Below are 12,002 nucleotides of genomic sequence, written 5' to 3'. Positions count from 1 at the left end.
GCATAAAAAATATTTGTAATAATAAAGAAAATACATTTAAAATGTTTTACTTGTTGTGTTAGTTATTTATAAGATCTTACTATAATTGTTAGCTGCTTTACAATTTAGAAAGTACAATAGGTAATGTAAATTAAAATTAATTGAATACTTAACAACGTTTTGTTCGATTAAATTCATTTAATTATTAAAATAGTTAATTTAAAATTAGAATAAAGACAAAAAAAAAATAACAAAAAAAAAATCGGTGGCGGGAATCGAACCTTGAGCGTCCGTTTGGTAAGTTGATTTGAAATTCAAAGGCTTATTTCTTCGAAATTACTGGTCATTTTGAAATAATACTTAGGGTTCGCATACCCTTATCGGATACTACTACTACACGGAGTTTCGTCAAAATAAAATATCTAGGTTAGGTATAATAAATTCATAATTAATAGACCGTTACGGTATCTGTATATATTCGGATCAAAACAAGTACTATGAAATAAGAACGAGTATATAAATTGATTAACACAAGTAATTGATTTTTGAAATATATTCAGAGCCAAAAAGTCTTGTTTCTTTATTTATGTACTTGTTAGATGCGACAGCGACTTTGTTTTATACTATACTATGTAATGATTGATATACCTAAAATAAATAAAATATCTGAGGTTTGGACAAAAACTCAAAGGGTAATTTATTTTGAAAAAGTATTTTGAAAATACCTATTTTGCTTTTAGTGTTATAGTACTTTAACTGTTATGTTTTAAGTAACAATGTTTAATTATAATTAATACTACTGCACCAACACTCCGATCGTGCAAAAAAATTTGCTGTTTCATTATTTTTTAGTTCAATTAGTGGTCTACCTAAGTCCTGGGCTAAGGGGGGGAGAGTCGTGACGCCCCCATGACTCCCATGACCTCCATGACGCTCCCCCTGGATCCGCCGTTGCGTCTTCTCTTTATTCGCTCAGTAACTTTGTTACAAAAGAAAAGATTCCCGTCCAAAAAATAATAAGTATTGAGGTTTGATCTGGAGTCACGTTACTCCAGACTGATTTCTATAAATATTTAGATTAGATAGACTATTATTCTTGAAATACTAGCTAGACATTATTAAGTTACTGTAGCCATAATGTAGTAGCCCAAACGTGCCAATGAGGAAGCCCTTGGCAAATGCTGCACCCTGATTGGCCCGTTTGAATTGGATCAAGAACTGCTCGTATGCCAAAAAGGTGGATTTGTATAAAATCGTGTATAAATCGCTTAATTATTATTATTACTCGTCGTGACAGTTGTGGCTCAAAACGGATCAACATTTATATATGGTCAGCTGGCATTAGATCAACAAAAGGCCTCCGGATCAACAAGTGAAAATGGATCAACAAAAAACTACCTATACGGCACGTCTGAGCCACAAAGTGCCCAAGGGGATATTTATATATATATATATATATATATATATATATATATATATATATATATATATATATCTACTTACGTAGTGTATTACACGTTGTAATTATCAATTACAATATATACGGAAAACACAAAGTTTGTTTTATGGTGTTTCTTTCAAAGATAAAAGCACTAGTTTACGTTAATTATAATCACGTGAATATGTAACTCTACCTCAATATTTTTATTTAATTCTTTACTTTAAGAATCTTTTTAATTAATTCGTATCGTAGTTAGTTCCACTGTATTGTAAATTCTAAAATATCAATGGGAAGACTCCGTAATAGTTTTGTTCAATTGGGGACCGAAGCTTCGTCCACCTGTTTCACGCGTTACATTGCGACACGGACGCGTGTTCGTGATATCGTGGTACGGGGAGAACGAGCGAGCGCTGGAGGTCGATCGGCGATACGTAAAACTATCGGGGAGCCGCCTGCATATATACAAGAGTTGCCTATGTTCAGGGGCCTCTCTTATGAATGGTTATCATTCAAGGCAAGCTACGAAGATACACAGCAATACTTCTCGAAGATAGAAAACGTAGCACGCCTGCGAAAATGTATAAAGGGACCAGCACTAGACGCCGTGAGCAGCCTACTCCTGAGTCAACATGAACCAAATGTCATCATAGAAGCACTGGAAAGAAGATTCGGAAGACCAAAAGCACTCATACTCATCGAGATGGATAGAATCAAGTCACTGAGCAAGATCACCGATAACCCACGGGATCTCTGCGTGTTCGCCGACAAAATAGCGAACACAGTCGCTACGATTGAAGCACTGAAGAAAACACAATATCTACACAGCCCAGAAATGACACGTCTCATCATAGAGAAGCTCACACCTATAATAAAAAATAAATGGTACGACTACGCGCTGAAAAAGGAAGACATCCCGGAATTGAAGAAAATGTCTGTCTTCCTAAACGAAGAGGCAGACAAATGTGCAGCGTACGCCGCGCCGGAACGTCTCGTTGAGAGCGAGACGGCAACAAGGGAGAGAGCGAGACGGAAGATCGAACATTCATTTGCTACTAATATGAAGCAAAACAATGAAAATGTATGTCCGCTGTGCAAACGCAACCATCAGCTGCCTGACTGCGAGCAATTCAATAACATCCACGTTAATTCAAGATGGGAAACTGCAAAGAAGAATAACATATGCTACAAGTGCCTGAGAAGTAAACATCGACGCGCCGTCTGCAGAGCTCCATGGTGTGGCAAATCTGGATGCCACATGAAACACCATCACTTGTTGCATCATGACAGAAAAGAAGAGGACCAGCTTCAACAACCACCAGAAGAGCATGGGGTGGTAACTTTTACGATGGAAGGCAATGAAGAATGACTCCGACGTCGCGCCTATCTGAAAATAGTACCTGTCATATTGCAAGGGCCGAAGAGCAAGATAGAAACATACGCTCTTCTCGACGAAGGCAGCACCGTGACACTCATCGATACATCGGTGGCTGACATGCTGGGTATTGATGGTCCGGCAAACACGATGTGGATACAGGGCGTCGGCGCCATGGTCAAGCATGAACACAGCAAGACAACCAGCGTGAAAATCAAGGGCAAACACTCTTCAACCATCTTCAAGCTAGATCAAGTCCGCACAGTGGATCGACTGGATATCACTACCCAATCGGTCGTCGACAGCGACATAAAGGAGTGTGGTCACCTGAAAGAAATACAAGAAGAACTCGTCTACCACCGTGCCTCCCCCAAGTTATTAATAGGACAAGATAACTGGGATCTCATCGTGTCAAGAGAAGTACGGGCGGGACGTCGTGACCAACCGGTAGCATCCTACACGCTACTAGGTTGGGTTCTGCATGGTTGCAAGACGTCTCTCAGCAACCCGGTGACTTTCTGCGGGCACCTGGTGGAGAAGAAAGATGACGTCAACATAGAAGAAATGATGAAAAATTACTTCAAGCTGGAGTCACTATGCATCGAACCCAGAAAACCAAAAAATGATCCAGAGCAGCGAGCTTTGAAAATACTAGAACGAGAAAGTCGCCGTCTTCCGAATGGAAGATATGAAACTGGGCTACTTTGGCGAGAAGACAGCATGAAAATACCGACCAATTACACCGAAGCAAGAAAACGCCTGCATAACCTCGAAAAGAGATTAGACAGAGATGAAAACCTGAAAATTAAATACAACGAACGAATCAATAACCTAATCACGTCGGGGTATGCAGAGCACGCCAAGACACCGCCAGCTGAAGACAGAACATGGTACCTGCCACACTTCCCGGTTGCGAACCCAGCGAAGCCACACAAGCCGCCGCGACTGGTGCATGACGCCTCCGCTAAGACTGCAGGTCTCAGCCTAAACGACCTGCTGCTTTCTGGACCTGACCTGTTGCAATCACTGCCTGGGGTGGTGATGAGGTTCACACAGTACGCCTACGGAGTCTCTGCAGATATCAAAGAGATGTTTATGCAAGTAAAAATTAAGAAAGAAGACCGCGACGCGCTCCGTTTCCTGTGGAGAGGTGACCGGCGGGAGGGCGACCCACACGAGTACCGCATGACGTCATTAATATTCGGAGCGACGTCATCACCCTGCACCGCTCTGTATATAAAAAACCGCAACGCTTTTTTTTTTTTCGGACTACTCTAATGCTGTTGGCCGTAGCTGGCCTTTACAGCTTCACCGGACGTTATGGGGCGAGTGCAGATGGCACTCCAAACCCGCGGAAGGACTTATGGAGCGGCTGAAGGCCAACTCCTGCCCGACGGATACGACTTTAGTCTGAGGGCACCACTAGGGGTTCGAACCTCGGCTCAGGCCGTCGTAATTTCGATCCCCGTTTGAATTGGACGGGGGATCGATCGGAGGGGCGCCCGGGCGCGCAAGCGCCCGGTTGAATGCGCGATATTGTGGTGTGTTTGAGGTCGTCGTATTCACCGGCGAGGACGGTGTCGTATGTGTGTAAAAGTGTGGTCGGGGTGGAACGGGTGGGCCCGTGGTGAGGTTACCTGCCGTTATGGGGTCGTCGGGATCAATGAGAATGTGCCTTGGGCGACGTTGTCGCGTATGTCGGATATTACTCCTCGGGCGTAGTCGACCGCACTGACTATAAGCGGGTTAGGGTGGGATTGGGCAGAGTCGAAGTAGCGTTGAGACGCTTCCTTCATAAACTGCTTGATGGAGGGCAGATTAAGATCACGTTGGAGATCTACGCTGCGAACGAACCACGGCGCACCGGTGGCTCGACGCAGAAACCTATTCTGTATGACCTGTAGTCTGTTGATTAAACAGTAGGGTATGTGGGCGAATACGGGACTAGCGTAGGTCATGATGGGACGGATGCAAGCCTTGTATAATGTCAGCTTGTTGCGAAGCGACATTTTACTGTGCTTGTTAATAAAAGGATAGAGTCGCCCTAGTATAAAGGCGGCTCGGTCGCGGACACGCTTGATGTGAGGACGAAACGTTAGTTTCCTATCTAGGGTGACGCCGAGATATTTCGTTTTCGAAACCCACGGGATGTTTTGGCCGAATAGTTCGATCGGGTGATTCATAGAGTCGAATTCCCTGCTAAAGTACACTGCTGCACTTTTTTCGGGATTGACTTCTATGCGTCACCGACGGAACCATTCGCCCAGCATGGTTACGGCTTTCTGAATCCGTCTGGCTATTGTCGCATGGGACTTGGCGGATGTAAATAGAGCCATGTCATCGCAAACAGCGATATTTCTACTTTTAAGTCGGAGAATTTAGGGATGTCGTTGGTGTACAACGAGTAGAGTTGGTGTACATCGGAGAGAGGACGGCGCCCTGAGGGACGCCGGCTTGTATGGGGTGCGGGTCGGATAACGCTCCGTTTATACGGTAGCGATAAGAGCGATTCGACAGGAAGTCTCGTACAATGAGTACTAGCCTGTCGGGGACACCTAACTGATGAAGCTTGTAAATCAAGCCGTTGTGCCAGACTTTATCGAAAGCCTTAGCCACATCGAAAAATAGGACGCCTGTACCGCCTTTGGGGGACTTGGTGGCGAAGTACAGAGTGTTTTTGTGAATGTGCTCCGTAATGCGGTGCACTTGATGGACGCATGAGTGTTTGGCTCGGAAGCCAAACTGCTCATTGATGAGCAGGCCTTTGGAGTATATAAACTCTTTTAGGCGGGCGAAGAGGAGTCGCTCGTACAGCTTGCCTATAGCCTTGAGGAGGCTGATAGGACGATAACTGGACGGGTCGGATTTAAACCGCAACGCAGAAGACTACGCGCATATATATCCCGACGCCGCAATCGCTATACGAAGAAATCATTATATGGACGACTATCTACAAAGCTTCTCATCAATCTCAGAAGCCAGAAAAATAACAAGAGAAGTCGATTATATACATAAACAAACCGGCTTCGTACTCAGCGGATGGGCATCAAACAATCGCAATACTATCGACGAGTTTATAGCAAGCGAGCGAGACAACACTACAGAAAGCGGGACAAATAGTACAGCGGTTCTGATTGGCGGGAGCGATACTGAGCGAGCTCTCGGCTTGTTATGGGATATAAATGAAGACATAATTGGATTTCAAGTTAACAAAATAAAAACGCCGCAAGATATATTAGAAAACAAACGGATACCAACGAAAAGAGAAGCGCTCAGCATCATCATGGCTCTCTTCGACCCCCTTGGCCTCATATCACCCATCACAACGCCAGCGAAAAGATTACTGCAAGATACATGGCGCTATAAAACAGGCTGGGATGAATCGCTACCAGAAGAACTGCAGCCAGCATGGAGTACTTGGTTGACATCATTGCGCACTGTACACAAGATACGCATACCACGATGCTATGACGTCACACCAGTGGTCACCCATCATCTACATACCTTCGTGGATGCCAGTGAAGAGGCGTACGCCGCGGCAGTGTACTGGCTGTCACAAAGAGCCGACGGTACCACACATGTCACCTTGGCCGCCGCTAAAAGTCGCGTCGCACCGCTCAAGCCCGTCTCAATCCCGAGACTTGAACTTCAAGCTGCGTTAATGGGTGCGCGCCTCGCACATACCGTGGCGGAGGAGCACGACTACGAAATAGCGAGTAAAACATACTGGAGCGACTCTCGGACAGTCCTAGCATGGATAAGGTCAGAACCAAGGGCCTTTAAGACCTTTGTGGCTCACCGCCTGGCTATTCATTTTTCTTTGTTGTGTCTTCTATTACAGAAGACACAACAAAGAAAAATGAATGGCGGTGGGTCCCTACACATGAAAATGTAGCTGATGATGCCACCCGAGGTATACCAAGCGAATTCGGACCACAGCACAGATGGTTCAACGGGCCATCATTTTTACATCAGCCAGAAAACGAGTGGCCGCGAGAAACGAGGACAGCGATATCAGTCAAGGGCGAAGAGCGAGAGAGATGCCATGTGACCGTTACAAGTACGGCTCACGCACACTTACCTGACATCGACCGATTCTCGCGGTGGCTGCCGCTCATCAAATGGAGTGCGCGCGTGCTACAATTTGTTGATCTCTGTCGACCTCAAAGAAATATTGTAGCCGCCACTAAGAAACGAACCAAGAAGAATGAAAAGGGCGATGTTGACTGGAGAAAAAAGAATAATGAAAAAATCATAACAAGAAATGGAAGAACGAAAATAACGACGCCCAGCATCCCGGTGCCAGCGCAGTACCTACTTGAAGCCGAGAGAATGTGGATGCGAGCCTGCCAGGAAGATAGTTTCGGGAATGAAATATTACGAATAAAAAAGGGAAGTCCATTTAATAAACAAGACAGACTGACAGCGCTAAGTACCTACATCGACACAACCGGAATGCTGCGATTAAGAGGACGAATTACAGCAACATCGAACGTAGAAAAATATGTACTCAACCCACCCGTGTTAGACGGGAAACACAGATATACACGTCTGTATATACAACACATACACGAAACAATGCACCACGGCGGTATAGAAGCGGTAGTGAATGAGCTACGGCAGCGGCTGTGGGTTGTAAACATAAGACCCACAGTACGGAACGTCATCAAGGGGTGTCTGGTCTGCCAGATAAGAAGAAAGAAGCCAGCAAGTCCATCGACCGGTGACCTGCCTGCCGCCCGCCTAGCGCATCACGCTCGCCCCTTTACCTACACAGGGCTGGACTACTTCGGCCCCATTGAAACCACAGTCGGACGGCACCGAGAAAAACGGTACGGCGCCCTCTTCACGTGTATGACATCACGAGCCATACACATTGAAGTGGTGCATACCCTCGGCACTCATTCAGCCATCGCCGCCCTAAGGAGATTCATGGCTCGGCGAGGTTGTCCGACGGAAATATGGAGCGACAACGCTACGTGTTTCAAGGCAGCTAAAAAGGAACTCAAGGCGGCTATGGCAGCACTAGAAGAGGAGGCCACCAACCGCAGCATCGCGTGGAGGTACATCCCACCCGCTGCTCCCTTCATGGGCGGGGTATGGGAACGCATGGTGCGGTCAGTAAAGGAAGCCTTACGAGTTACGCTGCACGAGCGTTATCCCACAGACGAGACATTGGTGACCCTGCTAGCCGAGGTGGAGAATACAGTCAACTCCCGACCTCTCACTCACGTGTCCGTCACACCGAGCGATCCGGAGGCATTAACACCGACCCATATCCTGATCGGCCCTAACTCACACGTGTCTAATCCCGGAGTGTTCAACAAAGGAGACATGAACGCACGACATCATTGGCGACGAGCACAAGCGTTAGCAGATGAGTTCTGGAGGCGCTGGGTGGTGGAATACCTACCCTTACTTCAACACCGGCGGAAGCCCCGAGGTACCGGTGTCCCCCCCAAGGTTGGCGACATAGTCATCATATGCGACCCCAACCTACCCCGAAATACATGGCCACGGGGACGCATTGTGAAGACCTACCCCGGGAAAGATAACCCCAACACGGTGCGAGTGGTAGACATCACAACGAGCAACGGGCGCACCCTGAGAAGACCAACAAAACGAATCGTCGTGTTACCAGTAGAATCGCAGGATTGCGACGGCGGGAGAAATGTACACGACGGAATCAATTAGAAAATAAGTTTTAGCTGTAATTAGTATAAAAAGTTATCCTCAATAAAATATATAATATAGTGTTTTTTATTGCCCTAGATATAAGTAATTAGTATAAGCAGAATTTGTATATAAGTAAGATAATTTTTTTAATAATAATAAATCACACGCAACGTACAGTTGCAGTAGGGAAGGCCAACCGTCGGGCGTCTATATAAAGAGCGCGGCCGCGCAGCGGTCCGCATTCACTGGCGAGACAGCGACGCGATAGGTGCCTTCCTACTAAGTGCAAACAACCGAGCATTTTTACTTCGCCGTCCGACCATACGACTAGGGATCCTATAGTACATAGTCCTGTCACCATCAGGTTGGACTAAACAGTACTGTTTCCCTTTAATTTTGCTACTTATTGTCCAATCTTGACTCCATGAGTCATGAAGACAAGGCAGTTAGATCATGGCAAAAGTTTTTATAAGGAAAAAGATCTTCAGATAATATAGCTTCATTCCAAAGCAAATCTGCTTTTTCGTTGCCCCGAATGCCACAGTGACCCGGAATACAAACGAAAGATACAATATGTCCTTTGAGACGAATGCTATTCAACATATCTCGGATATAAAAAATTAGAGGACACTGTTTAGATGATTTGAATGGACATTTAATTAGAGCTTGAAGAGCACTTTTAGAGTCCGTAAATATAACAGTTTGCTTAAGATTAAAAATTTTAATATATTCTACTGCTTTAAAAATTCTATTGCATTCACCAGTAAAAACAGAGGTCTCTGGTGGAAATTTAATTTTCTGAATTATATGAAATTGTGAGTGGTAAATTCCTACACTAATATTTCCTGTATGTGAGTGTTTCGATGCGTCACAATAAATTTGATGATGGCTTTCCCATTTAGAGTTTACTACTTGATTAAACATTGCATTTAGATTAGGATGTTCTTTTTCTATGTTAATATCAAAATGAACGTCAGGGGTAAAAGTTAAAGATTCATATGCTGAACTAAATAATGGAAGACAGGGAGATCGATGAGTGGGAGCTCGGATGGCAGTAAAAGTTCTGTAACTTTTTACTAAGCAAGGTAGAGATTTATGAGACCAATAGGATGATGAAGAAACAAGATCAGAGAGCGATTGCAGTTTAGGGATCAGAGGATGGTTAGAAAACTGTAAAACACGAAATAAAAATTTATTAGATAAATACTGACGCCTTAAATACAATGGAGGATCACAACATTCTACTTGCATCGCATTATTGGGACTAGATTTCATGGCGCCCAATATAATCCTTAGAGCTTTAGCTTGAATATTATCCAATTTTTTTAGGGCTGTAGCATTAGTAGGTTCCAAAATAAATGTACCGTAATCCATAACACTCCTTATGAGAGCATGTTAGGGAATTTACTCTCTGCTACCAAAATGTTAGGGAAAGTACTATGTATATATATAGGGAAAAATATTTGGAAACGTCTGTCTCGTACCTGTATGGTTCTGCGGATTTCTTGAGCTTCAGGGTCTCGAAGATATCTTCGCTAGCTTTCCAGTTTCACAGTAGGTTTAACACAGTTCTAATTTATTTTAATTCACAACCCAATGCGCGCGCGCGTCAAGGCCGCTGTACGCTCAGTTCAGTACTGTGTAAGGGAGGGGAAGGAAAAGCGCGGGAACAGAAAACTAACGGACTCTAATATAATAATCTGTGGTTACGATGATACAGGGTAGATTTTGAACAGAGCATTATATATTAATTTTAATTGAAATGGATGGGATCCCCACCACACACTCGTAAGGCATCTTAGAATATTAAGAAGTCGTTCACATTTAGCTGAAACGTATTTACAATGTGGTAAACCAGATAATTTAGAATCGAGAATTATGCCTAAAAATTTTATTTTTGTCTTTACTTTTTTTTATCGTGTGATCTTTCCATGACGACGGAATATTCCTGTAGGGTACTTGGAAAATAAATCAGTTAGCATCCAACTCGGCCTTTCATTGTTACTCCATTGGCGCAGTCGGCATTTAAATACGTTTAAAGTGATTACTTTTAAAGTTTATACGCGATTGTGACACTATAATGTTGGCGCGCAAGCGACGACTGTGGACGACTGCGGGGTCTGCGGGCGCCGCCGGGCATCATCATCCGGGTCGTCCGCTGGTCCTAACTGGACCGCTGGGTACGGGCCCCGAGCTTGCGCTCCTTGCCCGGGCATTCTGCTGGGGTGAACCACCCCAGCGTCGTTCTTTTACCGGCCGACCTGCCGGCCGGCCGGAGAGCGGCTGCTCCTTAGCAGCCGCCTGTGGGCGTTGTGTGGCGGGAATCATTCTTTCGCTCGCCGAGCCGGCGTAACGCCGCCACGTCACGTAAATGACGTGATCACTCGGAGAGTAGGTCGCGCGGGAGCGCGCGAGTGGCGTCGTGGGCGCGCGTCAACCGGACGACGAACTGCTCCACCGATGGGACCTTGAGGTCGCGGGCGATCACGTCATTACGGACGTACCGTCCGGCATTTGTGCACAGACGGAAGGCAGCGTTTTGTTGGACCTGCAGTCTCCGTCGCTGGAGGCCGAGTACAGTGCGTACCATGCGGAGGCAGCATATGTGAGCCGCGAACGAATGTAGGTCATATAGATGCCTACCTTCGTCCGCAGCTGCAGTCTGGATTGTAGGACCGGTAGCAGCATAGCGCGCGCGGCCTGGCTTGGGTCACCGGCCCGGTCCACCTGCGGCGTCATACGCAGCGACCGGTCGATTTCTACCCCAAGGTAACGCACTGTGCGTTCCCACTGTATGGGCTGGCCTCTCAGTAAGAGGGGCGGCGGGCATTTGCACCCGGGGCGGGTAAGCAGCGCCACCGTTTTACCCACGTTAACGGTGGTACGCCACTTATCCAGCCACTCGGGGAGCAGGTCCAACAGCCGCTGCATTTTGCGAGCGGCTGCGTAGGCTCGGCGAGACGACGTAAGAAAGGCACTGTCGTCGGCAAACAGAGCGAGGACGACATCCCTCTCTCCCTCTCGGAGCTCATCCCTCAAGGTGGGGATGTCGTCTGTGTACGTCGCGTAGAGCGCTGGCGAAATGCAGCTGCCCTGCGGGACTCCGGCGGCGATTGGGCGTGTGGTAGAGTCACAGTTCTCGACCGAAACGTAGAAGCTCCGGCCCGAGAGGAACGAGTCCACTACTCGCACGTATGCTGACGGCGTGTTGGTGTCGAGCAGCTTTGACACCAAACCGTCGTGCCAAACGCGGTCGAACGCTTTCTCTATGTCAAGAAATACGCCGACCGTGTAGTGGCCGTGGTTGTGCTCGACAGCCATGTGGTGGAGTACGCGCGTCAGCTGCAAATTCGTCGAGTGTCCGCCTCTGAAACCGAACTGCTCGTCGCGAGGCGACAGAGTCGGTCTCAGGCGGCGGAGCAGGAGGCGCTCGAACGACTTTGCTACGTGCGAGAGCAGAGTGATGGGCCGGTAGCTTGCCGGCAGGCGCTTGTCCTTGCCGGGTTTCAGGAGGACTATGACTCTACCCAACTT

At 46.5% G+C, this 12,002-nt stretch overlaps 1 protein-coding gene across 1 annotated transcript; it reads left to right on the top strand.

The window, feature by feature from the left end:
• Positions 1 to 2,912: 2,912 nt before the first annotated feature.
• LOC131843818 (uncharacterized) lies at positions 2,913 to 8,486 on the top strand. Its single transcript, XM_059192572.1, has 3 exons — positions 2,913 to 4,024; positions 5,829 to 6,508; positions 6,634 to 8,486. Exons 1-3 carry the CDS (start codon positions 2,913 to 2,915, stop codon positions 8,484 to 8,486), a joined length of 3,645 nt encoding a protein of 1,214 aa, XP_059048555.1.
• The last annotated feature ends 3,516 nt before the right edge of the window (positions 8,487 to 12,002 follow it).

Source organism: Achroia grisella, unplaced genomic scaffold (assembly GCF_030625045.1).
Source record: "Achroia grisella isolate CSIRO2021 unplaced genomic scaffold, CSIRO_AGI_Agris_v1 utg3481, whole genome shotgun sequence".
NCBI lineage: Eukaryota > Metazoa > Arthropoda > Insecta > Lepidoptera > Pyralidae > Achroia > Achroia grisella.
Note: the sequence above shows the minus strand (reverse complement) of the source record. Positions and strands in the feature narration are given on the sequence as shown.

Excerpts from the sequence above, each read along its gene's own strand:
- LOC131843818 (XM_059192572.1), top strand. The coding sequence starts at position 2,913 with ATGCTGGGTATTGATGGTCCGGCAAACACGATGTGGATACAGGGCGTC. Across the intron at positions 4,025-5,828 it reads TCATCACCCTGCACCGCTCT|CGGATGGGCATCAAACAATC; the intron begins GTATATAAAAAA and ends CTTCGTACTCAG. Across the intron at positions 6,509-6,633 it reads GCACGACTACGAAATAGCGA|AAGACACAACAAAGAAAAAT; the intron begins GTAAAACATACT and ends CTTCTATTACAG.